General features: G+C 35.4%; 1 protein-coding gene across 2 annotated transcripts in view; it reads left to right on the top strand.

Moving 5' to 3' along the window:
- Positions 1-16,336, top strand: part of ninaC (STKc_myosinIII_N_like and MYSc_Myo21 domain-containing protein ninaC) — a 142,314-nt gene that overhangs the window by 11,731 nt on the left and 114,247 nt on the right. For both annotated transcript variants that reach the window (XM_081760126.1, XM_081760134.1), the window contains exon 2: positions 10,843-10,978. In XM_081760126.1, coding sequence (XP_081616252.1) covers positions 10,858-10,978 — 121 coding nt within the window. In that variant the 5' untranslated portion in view covers positions 10,843-10,857. The remainder of the gene's footprint in view (positions 1-10,842; positions 10,979-16,336) is intronic.

The following is a 16,336-nucleotide window of genomic DNA, read 5'->3' as shown; positions in this document are numbered from 1 at the left end:
TCATTGATAACATTCACGGCATTGATATTGAGAAGTGAGTTTTAAAATAAAGGATTTTCTGGCCAGCCTGAAACTTCGTCGCCGAATAAGTCATCTTCGAGTTTCAGGGTGTGAAATATAAACCAGGAGTCTGGTCCAAGCAAATCGGTTAGAGATATACGAGGTATCCCAAATCGTAGTATTTGTAATTTGTAGTATCGGTAATTTGTTCAGGAAACCGAGGTTTCCCAAATCCTGTTCCATAACGTTCATTTGGATTTGGTAAGGGAGTAGCAGATTTCATAGCGAAGAGTCTACTGGCAAGAGAACATTTCTATTCGAAGGGTAGCGCCCTGCTGAAAAGACTCAGAGGAACCATCTCTGATGTTGAATACCACAAGTGCCGTTGAAATGCACGTATCGCACTCTTAGAAATTAATGGGTTTATGTTCTTGTACAGCAGTAGATTTCGATAGAGGTTCAAATCGTTCCATGGAGCATAAACTGCAGAGTTGCATGTCATCCACCACACACTGTACACATGAGTAACAAATATGACAAAGTCTCTAAGCTTTGTAAATGATGGCATAGTGAGGTAATGTCTAAATATGTTTTCCCAATAAACACATTTTAATGGCATAGATGAATTTAGCCATCCATCTCGCTGTGAACAGCACTCGGTTGTTTGAATTTAACTGGAGTCCCAGATATTTCTCCGTCGTGGAATGTAGTGCAGAGTTCAATGAACTCGAGGTAGTCAGTTCTCACAACTGTGTCTTACACTGAACTATTTTCATTTTGTTTTAAATTATACTGGCAATTTTTTTAAAAAAAATCATTTTGTAAATGTTTAAGTACACGTTGTTCACTTTTGTTAAATGGAGTTGGATCAAATCGTGAGAAAGGGTATTCACTGATATGAGGTAATTCGTCATAATGCTTATGAAATTTTGTAAAAAGGGAAATATCAGGTGACTTAGTGATTTCAATATTCAAGTCTTTAAACACTTGTCCAACCATAATTTCACCTATATGACCACAGAAGAGCTCGGTTCAGCTTTTCCTGTAACATCACGAAAGCAGCAGTAACATGGCCTGTGTTTGATGCCGTAGTGTCAAATGTCATGTTTACTATGTTGTCTTCACAGTGCCATGACTTCAACAGATCCACTGTATGTTCGGCAATAATGACCCCATTCATACCAACCACAGTTTTGTAAACAGGTGTGCCCAGTAGCTTTAGTTCATTCTTGTTCCCCCATGACGACTGTAAGACGTTCTTCTTTCACGTACTTATTGGGCAAAGATGACGTTAACTTTGAATCCCAGTGTACGGTGGCAAGCTCTGGAGGAGTCCAGTTTTCCATTAAGGATCCTGATATCTGTTGATTAACCTTTCGTCGGGTCCTATCTGCACTGGAGTATGACGTAGTGAATTTTGATGTATCTCCATCTGCTTCCTTTATCAACGCTTTGATATAAATATCCTATTGTGCAGGCGTCGCTTGCAAGCGAGTTGCTAAAGCTACTATGTTTGGTCGTTGGATAATATAATGTGGGACAAAAGCACTTATTCCAGTACGCACTGAACGATGATTATTGGGGCGTGCTGCTGCTGAATTGGTGACAGAAGGATTAGTAGATACTAGACTCTACAGTATAGTCTGGCTCACTCTTGGTTGGTTCCTCGTCTTAATCTTAATTTTAAAATCTTAATAGTACAAATGCTAAGAGAAGAATATCTTACCCGCTCGTCTTTATTCAAAATTCACTATACAAGGAACGTAGCGCCATCTGTTGAGCAACTTTTAAGATAACTATCCTTTTTCATATAAGTTTATGCCTATGGTGGACCCCTTAAACATGCTTTGATTCTTATAAAAAATTGCTGAGCTGGATTATACCTCAAATGGAATAGGCCTATTTCTAGTCCAGGGACAAGTCACTTTGTGAACAGTGGGGGGGTTTGATGCACCCTAATATATATAATTCAAAATAGTAGGCTGATATAACGTTTTACAAGATAACCTTATTGTTTTACAGGTACCTTTTGTTCTTTCCAGAAGTTTTCAACAATTATGCACATACGCCCTTTCCTGAAAAAATAAATTGTGCAATGCTCAAGTTACGCCCTGTGAAAATTGCCGTATTTAACCGTATTCACTCTCATGTACGAGGGCTATCCAGAAAGTAGATTACGTTTTCGTCTGTGTCCGCTAGGGGCGGGGCTAGCGCGGCCATCTTGGGGTCAGAGCGTTGCGCAGCTCAGTCGGCATCTAGCCGTGCTAGTGAGAGGTTCGTGCTGTGCTCCGTTAAGATACTGTGACGGTTTGAAATGTCTGCGTTGATTGAAAATCCCGCGAGCTGCGAGGTGCGTGCAGTAATAAGGTTTCTGACAGCAAAAAACTGTAAACCGATAGAAATCTATCGGCAGCTGTGTGAAGTGTATGGGGACAACATTATCACTGAAGGTGGAGTGCGACAGTGGGTCATAAGATTTAAAAATGGCCGAACCAATGTTCACGACGAAGATCGAAGTGGGAGACCCAGCAAAGTGACTGCCGAACTTGTCGAAAAAGTCGATGTTAAAGTCCGTGAAAATCGAAAGTTCACAATAACGGAACTTTCTTTGAGTTTTCCACAAATTTCGCGAAGTTTGTTGCACGAAATCATCAGCGAAAAGCTTGGTTACCACAAGTTTTGTGCAAGATGGATTCCAAAAATCTTGACAGAGGACCACAAAAATCAGCGAATGGCTGCAGCGTTGCACTTTTTGGACGCCTACAATAAGGATGGTGACTCTTTACTCGATCGCATCGTTACTGGTGACGAAACATGGGTGAAACACGTGAACTGTGAAACGAAATTGCAATCAATGCAGTGGGGGCACACAGGTTCTCCCCAAAAACCCAAGAAATGCATGCAAACAATGTTGGCAAGGAAGATGATGGCGACTGTTTTTTGGGACAGAAAAGGTGTGATTTTGGTGGACTTCCTGGAAAGAGGCACTACAATAAACGCTCAAAGGTATTGCCAAACTCTGCAAAACCTCAGAAGAGCAATTCAAAACAAGCGCAGAGGAATGTTGAGCTCTAAGATCTTGTTGATTCACGACAACGCCCGGCCCCACACGGCAAATGTCACGCGTGAAGTTCTTGAATCTTTTCAGTGGGAGTTGTTTCCTCATCCGCCGTACAGTCCCGACCTGGCACCGAGCGACTTCCACCTATTCCCAGCAATGAAGAAGTGGCTGGCTATGCAGCGTTTTGATGACGACGAACAGCTGCAAGAAGAGGTAACGAAGTGGTTGAAGTCGCAGGCGGCCGAATTTTTCGACGAAGGAATTTCCAAGCTCGTACATCGCTACGATAAATGCCTTAATTTGAATGGTGACTATGTCGAAAAGTAGTATTTGTGTGTGGCTTTCATCTGTATATAATAAAATTTGTTTCCTATACTTTGTTGATTTTTTATTCCAAAACGTAATCTACTTTCTGGATAGCCCTCGTATAATGCATACCCAGATTAAAGGGTATAAAGAGAACGTGCTGTTCATATCTAGGTCTATAGTAAACACAATCACTTTGTTAATAACAATATCTCGGTCTGTGTTTAATAAGTTTACCGACAACAATTCCTTTCCATGTGTAAGTTTAAAATCGATTACCATATTCAAGGATATTATTTTTATACATATAAGGATGCTGCTATTTTAACTTACATTGAAAACAAACTCTATGGCGTATCAAACCCCTAAGTTCTTCGCTGCAGTAACAAAAGTTTTCTATTGGATTCTATCCTGGATTTCTATATTAATACCCTTAAAGCAGGGGTAAAAGTGAATCTGAAAAGGTAGGGGGACGACAGGTAGCGGCAAGATACCACGCCGTTCCCCCAGCCTATCTTTGCCCATTGTATTTTTTTAGAAACTTGGGGAACGCCGTACATATTTTTTGGAAGTGGGGGTGGCGTACCCCCGCACTTTTATCCCTGATTTAAAGCACAAACAGATAAAATAATTTAAAAACAAGAATTTTAGGTAAACTAAAAATGGATCAAAAGATTGAGATCTTAGCCAATAATTAGTTTTTAAATCAGGGGCTACAAAATTTTTGAACGGCCCCTAAATTAAGTTATCGTATTTTCTACGGAATAAGCACATCATACTGAGTTAATTGATAATTTGGGTTTGGCTACACTATATGTAGTTCTCCAGATGTAACGCGTACAAGAAAATTTTGAATGCAATATATTGGGTCTTTTGATCCAAAATTGTTTTTAAAAAAGAAAATACCGGTACATTCCACTGCTGACTTTTGCTAGCTTTGAAGAGCCTTTCATAGATATTCAGTACTCGTTGGCATGTGTTCACAAATAAAACTGCCTAATAATTTACCAACTAAAAATATTTAAAACTAGTAGGAGTGTACGTTCTTGGCCTGAACTGAACAATATGCAACCGGCAATACAATAGAGTAGTTTATGTTCTCTAATTTGAGGGGTTTCTCAGATACTCAATATATATATATATATATATATATATATATATATATATATATATATATATATATATATATATATATATATATATATATATATATATATATATATATATATATTTTATCCCGCAGAATGTGTAACCCTCCCTCACTCCCAAGTCCCACTTCGAGTCGAAAATGACAAAAACGGCTTCACACGCGATTAAGTCTGGCAAACCTCTATCTGTGGCTCAATTTAACTCATTTCTATGAGCAAATCTCAGCAAACAGAAAATCATACATGTTCTTTTCTATATTAGTGTACGTAGTGCAGATTGAGAATGGTGCAGCATACAAATGGAAGTTTTAGGGTAAAAAGTTACTTTACAAAGAAATAACGATATATATGTCTAAGGAACTCATTGACACACGCGTAGCATCAGTAATTATAGTAAAAAGATCAGAGGTTGAAGTGAGACGGTATGCGGTGGTATGCCATACTGCCTCTGGTTTTTCAGTGATCAAGACATAACGTCACTGGAAGTAGATGCTAAATATCTTTAATAAATCCATTTTTAAACACAGTAATTGACGAATAGCTTTACACTTAAAAAGGATTTTATTTTTTATGTAAAATAATTTCTAAGTTGACAACACCGACATTTTGATTATCTTTTTCCTAGCTTTTGTTTATAAAATGAGATGTCTGCAAAGAAGTTCACGTAGTTTATATTTTGATATACCATATTGAATTATTTCCTTCTTACGTATGTGTGTCTTCTTGCCTTATTGCATATAAATGCCGTGTTTTGAGCATGGGCGGATTTAGGGGTTGTCTGCTGGGAAGCGAACCTTCTGGGGTTTGACGTATGTTATAGTCGAGTGGGTGATCCAGGAGTTTTCCCGCAGGAAATTTTTAATATCTTCATTCGGCTTTTGAGCATTTTCGTGTATAATTCTCTATAATTCAACAAAAGGGGATTTTTTTTATTTTCTTCAGAAAGTTGGCGAAGAATCAAAGTTTCTCCATGTCTCTTCCCCCGTAACTACACACAAGCTCTCCAATGCTTTTTAGTCATTATGTAAATAGAAATGCAATCCTTTAGGCAACATATCCTCGCTGTATTTCAACAATTAGATAGCCGATATGTCTAGTCAAAATCTTAATAAAACATGCCGCCTCTGCATTTTTTTTCACTTCGAACACTGAATAAGATCGTATAAACGTGACCACCATATATACCTCCATACGAGAGTGATCCACAATGGTATACGTGTGTAGAACAGGACTTACAAAGCAACGTCCGATCAATGGACTGCGCAATGTGACCACACCATATAGTAACAGACATCTTATCTGCATGCGTTTGATCTGCTGTGCAACGTATAGCCATAATAACAGATGTGGACTTATTTGCATCAAAGGTTCGATGGCAACTGCCGAACGCTCGATCTGCTAGAAACTGGTTCCAAAAAATGGCGAAATGCGTTCCATACGCTGGAAAGGTGATGACGTCAGATTTTTAGGAAAGGAGAGGGAATTCATCTAATTGACTATCTCGAAAAGAGAGAAACCATTCTCAGAAAACACTATGCTTCACTTTTGGATCGATTAAAGGCTGCAATGGCACAGAAACGCAAGGAATGGCCAAAAAGGGTGTTATTTCACCATGACAACGGATCAGTACATTCAAGCAGTGTCGCTGAGCAAACATTGGCCGAGCTACGATTTAAACTGCTTTCGCATGTTCGCCAGATTTAGAACCCTCAGACTACCATCTATTCCCGAAACCTGAAAGTTTCCTGGCAGAACGAAAATTTGAATCAAATGAACAGGGTCATACAGGAAGTAAACGAGTATTTTAAAAGCCACGAAAAACTCATTTCCGCGAAGGAATCACGAAACTGGAGAAATGCTGGGACAAGTGCGTTGAACTTCGAGAGGACTGTGTCAAAAAATAAAGTACCGGTATGTTAAAAAAAAATCAAATTGCTCTCTTTAGTATCAAATCAAGTTACTTATCAAACCATCCTCGTACATCTTCCCCTAAACCGCTGACAATAATTTGACTTGCATAGTTTCACCCCAATAAATGGCTTCATGTGTATTAAAATTCAAGGCTTATAGTAGCAAAAGTAATGCAAAGACTATCCTCACCTAAGAATATTTGCTAACTGAATCAAGGCACGCAACTTAGTATCGGTCTTCGAAAGAAATAACGCAACTAATAATTTCCACAATTACCTATGCTCTTCTCATACTTCTTGATATTGATTTTGATTCTCACATTTTGATTCTCGCAATGGAGAAAGATTGCCTAAAAGTACACAGAGAAAGATCGGGGAAATATGTCTAAAATCAAAATAAAATAAAAGGTGCTTATTAAAGAAACTTCAAACGTATTAAAATAGCACCTTATTCGGGGCAAACTTGACAAGAAGTGTTGCCAATAACCTCTGAAGAAAATAAGCTAGATAGCTTTCAGAAATAAGCTTTATTACGCAAAAAAAGGCTAGATTTTGCTAACCTTAACCCACATGGTAGATTTGAAACCTCTTTTTTTTGTGTGTAGGATTATAAGTTATAGTAAAATTTGAAATCTTGAATTTTATTCAGCGAAGACTAACAAATAACATGACTTTAAATTACAATCAAATCCATCTAAACTCATCTGATTTGTGAAATTCAACAGCCATAATATCAGTTGAATTGAAATAAGTCATCATCGATGATGTCGCAACTAGCCGAAGCGCTGAAACATTATACACCATCATTGGATTGTGGATTGATTGTGATTGTGTCGACTGCCATTGTCCCAATCTTCAGTAGTACGTCTTTCGGCAGGTCATAATATTTACAAACACTTGTTATTTCTACATACATCCACATGAATCATCATGATCGCTTTTGAGAGTTTTCAAGCTAATTAGATCTCCTATTTGTTTCCATTAATAAACAAAAACAACATCTGTAGCTTGAATAACAGAACAATTTACTAAATTTGTATTAAAAAACTCATTCTTGCAATGAAATGCGAAAATTAAAAGAATTAAAAAGTAGCAAACGGGACCGTTACGGGAGCGACATTAAAATTCTTTCGATAAGTATTGTTACAGTGCAATTGATACTACGTGTCCCTTGTAACAGCTCGCTGCGCGCTCGTGGTGCTCAATGCTGCGTTGCCAGATTTTGCGTCCGGTATTGAAACTACACGAAACACGAAAATTATTCACTGCAAGTAAATCTCAGTTTTATAAAATTAAATGACACAAAAGAGACTAAAAAAATGCTCTCAATAACCAGCAGGTTCACTACTCACGTCGACATTCGATTAAAACAATGTGCATTTGTTTACATTCAAACTGGCAACATGCGGAAAGGGTGGAATGTTTACCACTACAGAGCGAAAGAAATGAGCAACTATAATTGGCTGAACGTTATGTTGCCATAGAGGGAAAAAAACAGAGGAAAGCAACTGTCACAAGGGACAAGTTGTATCAATTGAATTATAAGTAGTTGTAAATTGTAGGATGAGGAGAGAGGAGAATGAAAAACAAATGTTTGTTGTCTAATAAAACACCCTCTGACTAGAGAAATCAATTAATACAATAATATTTAATGAGAAGTAGAGTAACTTTTAAAAATTACATTTTAGTTTCAAAGAAAATGTACTCTTTGGGTCAATCCATACGAAGTGGTCCAGAGGTTGTCGCTTGACCATTTCCGAAAATTATAAAAAATTTGAAAGTGACGAACCTTGTGTATGAGAAAGTCAATAATATCATTCATGTTGTATGTACAAGTGTTCCTGAATAGCGGCCATCTTTGTTGTCGGTGGAGTGCCATTTTTTGCATTTGCAAGCGTTTACGAAAACTACAGTTGCCCAGGATGTACGTATTAGATGAACTCCAAACAAAAACGAATATTTAGAGGAGAGACTGAGATACACGGAGAACATACACTCTTGCTTCTAAATAAATATGCAGGGTTGCAAACCAATATATGAAATCACTGGGAAAAGTACAGAAAATTACACTTTTGAAGGGACTGTATTTTGGAATGGTATAAAGTGAAGGGTTTATAAGTTTTGTGCTGAATACTATTGCATGTAAAGAGTCTGAAGAAATATCCACAGCTATGATACTACTGGCACCATAGATTTAAAGGGCTCCGAAAGTTGAAGTTTGTGATTTTGATGCCATGTTTGGGGAGTAATATCTCAGGAGGGCAAAGTGCTAAAAATTGCTGCTTAGGCCACAAAGCAATTCTGTATGTGAATAAACTATTACAAAAAAAAATCGTGACTGATATTACATGGAGAAAAAAGTGAAGACATGTTAAAAACGCGAAGAAAGCACGCGCGTGACAATGGTCGTAGCCCGGAAGAATTTAAAATGTTTTGATGTTTCATGCTAGATCTCAAAAATTACCCATGGTTCAGCAATTAGGCTGCTTTTGATTGTATTCAACTGTGCAAAAGCTTGTGAGTGGCGTTTGTTCCATCTTTCTAGCTCCATGATCATTGCCACAGAATGGACAATTTATCTTGACCATCCGCTATAGCGGACAAACCAAAAAAGTGAGAAATGGGAAACTTTGCACGAAACAACTATAAGAAGGGGGCATCTTTGTATGTATTAAAGAGAAACTCAACAAACAGTGTTGCCAACTCAATAGTTATATTTTTTCAATGGCATTACGTCAGATTACTACATATTTCTAATAAACGTGTCAAACGTAAACTTAAAATACCACCATTATGATTCAGTGTTGCAAACTAAAGATGTTATAGTATCACAAACATCCAAAGTTCGGAAGCCTCTAATGCAAATACAGCAGAACGGAGATGCACAGGATAATGCACATCAAAATTACGGTACTTTAATGTTGGATACCATGGTCATGGTACGACATGTTTCGAATGAATAGGAACGAAGTTACTTTATTTTTTAAAAAATGCTGAGATAAATATCATATCTAGTTACTTGTATGGTTTGTAATGAATGTGTAAATTATTTTCTCTTTTTTGGTTTGTCCGCTATAGCAGATGGTCAAGATAAATTGTGCATTCTGTAGATGTGGCAATGATCATGGAGCTAGAAAGATGGAACAAACGCCACTCGCAAGCTTCTGCACAACTGAATACAAACAAAAGCAGCCTAATTGCTGAACCATGGGTAATTTTTGAGATCTAGCATGAAACATATCAAAACATTTAAATTTTTCCAGGCTACAACCATTGTCACGCGCGTGCTTTCTTCGCGTTTTTAACATGTCCTCATTTTTTTCTCCATGTAATATCAGTCACGATTTTTTGTAATAGTTTATTCACATATAGAATTTCTTTGTGGCCTAAGCAGCAATTTTTAGCACTTTGCCCTCCTGAGATATTACGCCCCAAACATGGCATCAAAATCACAAACTTCAACTTTCGGAGCCCCATAAATCTATGGTGTCAGTAGTATCATGGCTGTGGATATTCCTTCAGACTCTACATGCAATAGTATTCAGCACAAAACTTATGAATCTCCCCCCCCCATTTTATGCCATTTCAAAATGCAGTCCCTTCAAAAGGGTAATTTTCTGTACTTTTCCTAGTGATATCATGTATTGGTTTGCAACTCTGCATATTTATTTAGAACCAAGAGTGTATGTTCTCCGTGTTTCTCAGTCTCTCCTCTAAATATTCGTTTTCGTTTGGAGTTCGTCTGATACGTACGTCCTGAGCAACTGTAGTTTTCGTAAACGCTTGCAAATGCAAAAAATGGCACTCCACCGACAACAATGTTGGCCGCCAATTCAGGAACACTTGTACACACGACAACGTGAATGATGTTATTGATCTTCTCATACACAAGGTTCGTCACACTCCAATTTCTATAATTTTCGGAGATGGTCGAGCAACCATTTTCCCCATCTTTGGACCACTTCAGATGGATTGACCCTTTTAGAATTAATTTAACGGCTAATAAAAAAAGCCAAAATGGCAAAAGAGTTTCATAAAATAAGCTATAATTAAGGCTATAAGCATTCTGTAGATTTGTATGGCTAATTTTGTCTCCAAAAAGGCTAGATTTAGCCAAAAATATGCTAAAATCGCAACACTGTTGACAAGTTAAAACCTGTGTTGGAGATATGTGAAATATTGATATTAATTTAATTCTGAATTCTGTTCCGCGATGTTACTAGCTCTGAAGATGAAAATTAAACTTTGTATTTTGCTCACATCCCATATACTAATATTTACCTTAGCTATGAGAAGACAGACAGAAAACTGTTTTTTTTTTCAGTTAAATGGATCTTGAAAACAAATTATAAATGTCAATTGATAAATAATCTTATTTTTTAAATTTCGTTTTCATGAAAATATTTTTGTTTTTCAGATTGACCTTAACAAAATGTCGAGTAGTGTACTAGCTATTGATTCTCTACCAGATCCTGGCGAAAGATTCGTCTTGGAAGATCGTATTGCATCCGGAGCATGCTCTGAAGTCTTTAAGGCTTCAGATCAAGAAGAAGGTAAATATTGTTTGTATGAGATACATTTTTTTTTTTTTTTTTGCGCCATATAACAACTATACACAACTACATTACTTCAACCTGATCAAATGAAATTTGTAGGAATTAATAATCATAATCGTTACTAACATCATCAAAGAAATTATAGATTTCATGTTTTACTTTTTATTTTTTATTTTTACCTCGGTTTCGTTTACTTCTGAAAGCTTTATCCAGGGTCGAATTTTATAGTTTAAAAAGAAAAAACTTGGTTGCCCTCTTATGTTTGCATTACAGTATGTAAAATTCAGCTCGTAATCTTCAATCTTGTGAATATTAACAATTGATTAGAAAATTTTGTAAAATAACACTCAAGAGCACTAGTAACAACCACATAAATGAATGTCTGTTAATTTTGAATTTTGTGATTTCAATGTTGCCAATTATCGAAATTTTTGATTTTATAATGCTTGTTAGACACGATTTTTTTTATTATTTTATAAAGCTTGTTAAATATACTAATTTATAGTTTTCAGAAAATCTTGTTATCAGTAAAAACTATTTAGTAGGATCATGGGCGGCGATTAGGGGGGGCAAGAGGGGGCAGTTGCCCCCCACTTTTTTTGAAGTGACGACCTAATTTATATTGTTTCATTTGGAAATGTAAACAGGATGTCCACACAATTTGGAGAAAAGATCTCTGACTGTTCCCTGACTTTCCATGACGAAAGTTCCAGATTTCCCTGACCCCTGAATAACTTAAAAATATAGAAAAAAAAAAGAAACTCCAGCCTCCACACTCCCCCACAGTTGGCCTTGTTTTCTTTCGCTTCTGTTTCTTTCTTTTTTCAATTTTCTTTCCAAAGAACTGTAAATTTACAAACGTATGTATTAGGCCGATATTGATTAGGCCTACATATTACACAAAATGTAAAGTTACAAACGAGAGTGTCCAGTATACAGAGTACTTAAGATATGAAAAAATACACATTATAATACCAATTACACAGCATTATAATATTGCCTATAGTAATAAACAGTTCATACATGATTTTACTGATTATTAAAAAAAAAAAAAACATTAATTTTGCTGGTGCAGTTGTTAAATGCAACCCATTTAGAAATTTGTTTTCATCCTTTCTCGCATAGTTTTCTTCTTATTTATCTGAATATCTTTCTTGTTGTCTCCGCAGTTTAATTTTCTTTTCTTCTTCCTCCAGCTCCTTTAGTTGATGCTGAATCTTCCGTTTCTCTCTCCTCTTCTCGTCTCCAGCATTTATTTCTATTTTCTTTTCCAAATGCTCCTGATATTGTCTCATTGAACTCACTGAATTTATCATACCTTTTGTAATTATTAATCCTGATGATCCACCTATTCTCATCACAGAATCATATATGATCCGTTGAACCACCAGAGATTCTTCTTGTAAGTTGTCAACAATGAGAATTGTATTTATTGTGAAACCACTTTCAAAAAATGCGTTTCCGTGAAAGGAGATAAAACACAATTTCATAACTGATCATAAGTCAACGAAGTTCTTCCCATTTCCTAAGACTAAGTAAAAAACTCATCATGTTCAATACCATCTCTGTCATTGGCTATGAATTCAGTCGAGTGTTCATTAAATTCTTCAGTCTGAGCTTTCTGAACTGGAGATACTATTTCTTCGCGTGCTCAACCACTTGTCCAGATATCCTCTTGGCACCATGCAATTCTTCTAGAACAGCGTCTACCCTTTTGAAAAAAAATATGCCAGGATGCAGTTAGATGTGTTTCTCGCAGAAAATTAGTTTCAAAAGATTTTGTATGTATTACTGTTTCATAGAAAAAAATGGTGCCATATGATATTTACCGTTGCGTGAGTACGTATTCGTTATTTGTCTTCCCTGGAGTTAAGAAAGCTACAGGAATTGCATTTTAATTGCAGTTCAAAGCAATTAATATTGGAATTGCATATTTCTTTAAATGTCATAGCATATGCTTGCAGTACTTACTGTATTTCATTTTCTAAGAGAAAAAAAAAAACATTAATTTAATGGCATTTGTGGAATTAAAAGTATGAGTTGTTCATTAATTCCCAGTTTCAATATAACTTCTGCAAAACAAGCGTCATTATTCATTATTATGATTAATATTATCCTTTCTATTTATTTGTATTGCAAATGTATTAAATAATCTGATCACACACTTTTCCAGACAGAATTTTAAGATGTTCATGAGCAAGAACTCAAATCTCTTCTTACACTTTCGTTGTTTAAAAGTATAAATGACTAGTACCTACCTGTATCGCACTTATGAATTTACTTAATAAAATAGAAATACGATATACGGTATTTTAAGTGAAAACGATAGTATCCTATTAGTTATACAACCTTTCATCAAACACTGTTAGAAACAACCAGGAAATCTAATATTGATATACAATTGTTCAGATCATGTCTTGCCCCCCCCACTTTTAACGTCCTACCGCTGCCACTGAGTAGGATCACGCTAGTGGGCCTTATAAGATTGTAATGCTACTAGTATCACCCAAGTGGACCTTAAAAGTTTGTATTGTTATTAGGATAACGCTAGTGGACCTTAAAAGTTTGTATTGTTATTAGGATCACGCTAGTGGGCCTTATAAATTTGTAATGTTATTACGGTCACTCTAGTGGGTCTTATAAGACTGTAATGTTAGTGTGTACGTATTAACTTTAGAACGAAAGAGAATTTTTAAATTCTGTTTTCTGTAATAGATAGCTAGAGCGGTTATCTCGACCAAGTTCGTTAACGGATCAAATCCGTTAACATCTTAACGGGTAATGGGATATTAACCCGTCCGTTACTCCCTACAATAAATCTTGAAAAAAAAGCAAAATTCTGTTTTCTGCAATAGATAGCAAGAACAATTGTCTCAGCTTAGTTTGTTATTGGAGTAAATCCGTGTTAATGGATAATGAAGTAAATCTTAATGGATAATGGTGACTTTAACCCTTAAGTACTACGCTTTTTTGTCACATTAGTACTACGTGGAGTAGGCTATGTCAGACTCCGAATAATACATTGCGGACAAACTAACGACGTGATGTTAATTTTCGCATACATTCTAAATATAACCAAGAAGGTAGAGGAAGTGACAATCGGGAGAGGCGATGGAACGGAAAGTTATGGCGAAAAGCTGAGTCTGACAGACTCCGCGTAGTACTTACGGGTTAAGGATGGCTATAGATATCCCATTTTCCACTATTGAAACAAAGGCGTATGACTTCCTCATGGCTAAGATATTAGCATGAGCACTTTTGGTGTGGGAGATCCGGGTTCGATCCACAACAGGAGCTGGTTTGGTTCGGATCTCACCTTAAGATGTAGATCCACGTTTCATATAGCCTCGAAGCTAAAACGGACACTAAACTTAAAATCAAATGGAAAACGAGGAATAATAAGGTATAATTGTAGAATACTAGAAGTCCTCAGTAGGGGTGGGGTGGGGATTCTGCGCCACTTCATCATTTCCAATAACAATCTAGCACACCATCAATAATAATAGCGCACTCCTAATAACAATAGCGCATCCCCCTACCTCCAAATAACTTCTAAACTACCCCTAATAATTTCTACCGCACTCCCTATTTCCCAAATAACTTCTATCACCATATCAAATAACTTCTATCTTACTCATAATAATTTCTAATGCATTCTATCACTAAATCTAGTTACAAAAAATCACTAAATCTGGTTACAAAAAAGTCACTAAATCTAATTTTAAAAAATCACTAAATCTAGTTATAAAAATCACTAAATTTAGTAAAATAAAATTACAAAACACTTTTATGATTTTACCATAAAAGTTAACTAAATTCTACATAATTACATAATACTTACAAATTAGTATATTAATAGTTACAAGTTCGGATACTGATAATGGAATCTTCTGCTAACCTCGTTCTCTATAGGAAACAATGACTTCTTAAACTCTGTCCACTGATCATAATTCAAACTGAATAGACAGCCGTTAATATCAAAAACAACTTGAACTTCGGTTTGCACATTTTTCACAATTACATTAAAGTTATTAGTAAGTATAAATTTCTTTTGAGGATCCATTCTATTCACTCCATTTTTTACTTCTGACAACATATTTTTGATCATTTTTATTATTTTTTGGATTTACATACAGAACTCAACAGTTGGATAATTATCTTTTAAACCAGTGTATTTGATTTTTATTCCATCTTTAACGATCTCATCAATCATTTTATCTGTTAAGTGTTTTGTAAATCTAGGTGGAAGAAATACCTTAAACTCCTCACATTCAACTAAAATGCTCTTTCCAAACTTAGTTTTAATCTTTTCCATTTTCACAATCTTATATTCTGTATTTAATTCTAATTCTCTTAATCCAATAACCTGTTTTTGTTCAAGACTTCCAAGTTTATTTAAAAGTTCAATATGACTCGCCATCGTATTTATTATATTAAAACTTTTTAAAAATCAGTTTCTAATAGCCTCGAATTTCGTTAAGTATGTCATTGATTCTGTTAACAATATCTCTTACATTTTCATCTGTTAATTCACCATTCATGAGCTTAATTACATTAAGCTCATCTTTAAACAACCCAATTCGATTTACCATATTTTTATAATATTCTTTCTTTGAAGCTATATTAAACCGTGTTGATAGACCAGTGATAACAGCAGAAGCCGAAGCAAATGCAGTTGTAATAATTGAATATACTGTAACAGGAATAAATACATTGATGAACCCTGTAGAAGCTGATAATAGAATTGATAACGTAATAAGAGTAATATAAACACATTTTATTCTCTTAAACTTCCTTTTGTTTTTCATTAATAACTTCTCAAGATTTAATATAGTATCTTCAATTAACGCAATTAAATTCTCACGTGGAATGTTATCTGGAATAGTCATTTTATTAAATAAGTTTTTATGATATTATCATAAAAACACTTACAAACTAAACAAATCTAATAAACATATTATATAATTGATTTATATCTTCTCAATTATTTTTTCTTTCTCTACATCATACTCTAAATTTTTCTTACCAATCATAACAACATAGCAAATTGTTTTATCTGGTACATCGCTTTCAAAATTAACAGTCAGTTTCAAATTGGTTCTATCATTTACAGTTACTGATTTATGCTTGCTTGTGTTAATTACGAACATCGGCCTATTTTTTAAAAACTCTTTAGGATAATAAAACATCTCAGTATTTCCAATTGTAGCTCGCTTATATACCGTATACATTTCATAAACTTTCAAATACTTATGTTTTGCAAAATCTAAGTTTAAAGATTCTAATGGGAAAGATTCATTTCTAGAATTACGAAAATGGATATTCTGAACTTTACAATGATCAAAATAGCTTGAA

This window comes from Thermobia domestica, chromosome 1 (genome assembly GCF_964235325.1).
Source record: "Thermobia domestica chromosome 1, izTheDome1.hap1.1, whole genome shotgun sequence".
Classification (NCBI taxonomy): Eukaryota; Metazoa; Arthropoda; class Insecta; order Zygentoma; family Lepismatidae; genus Thermobia; species Thermobia domestica.
This window is presented reverse-complemented; position numbering and strand designations above follow the sequence as displayed.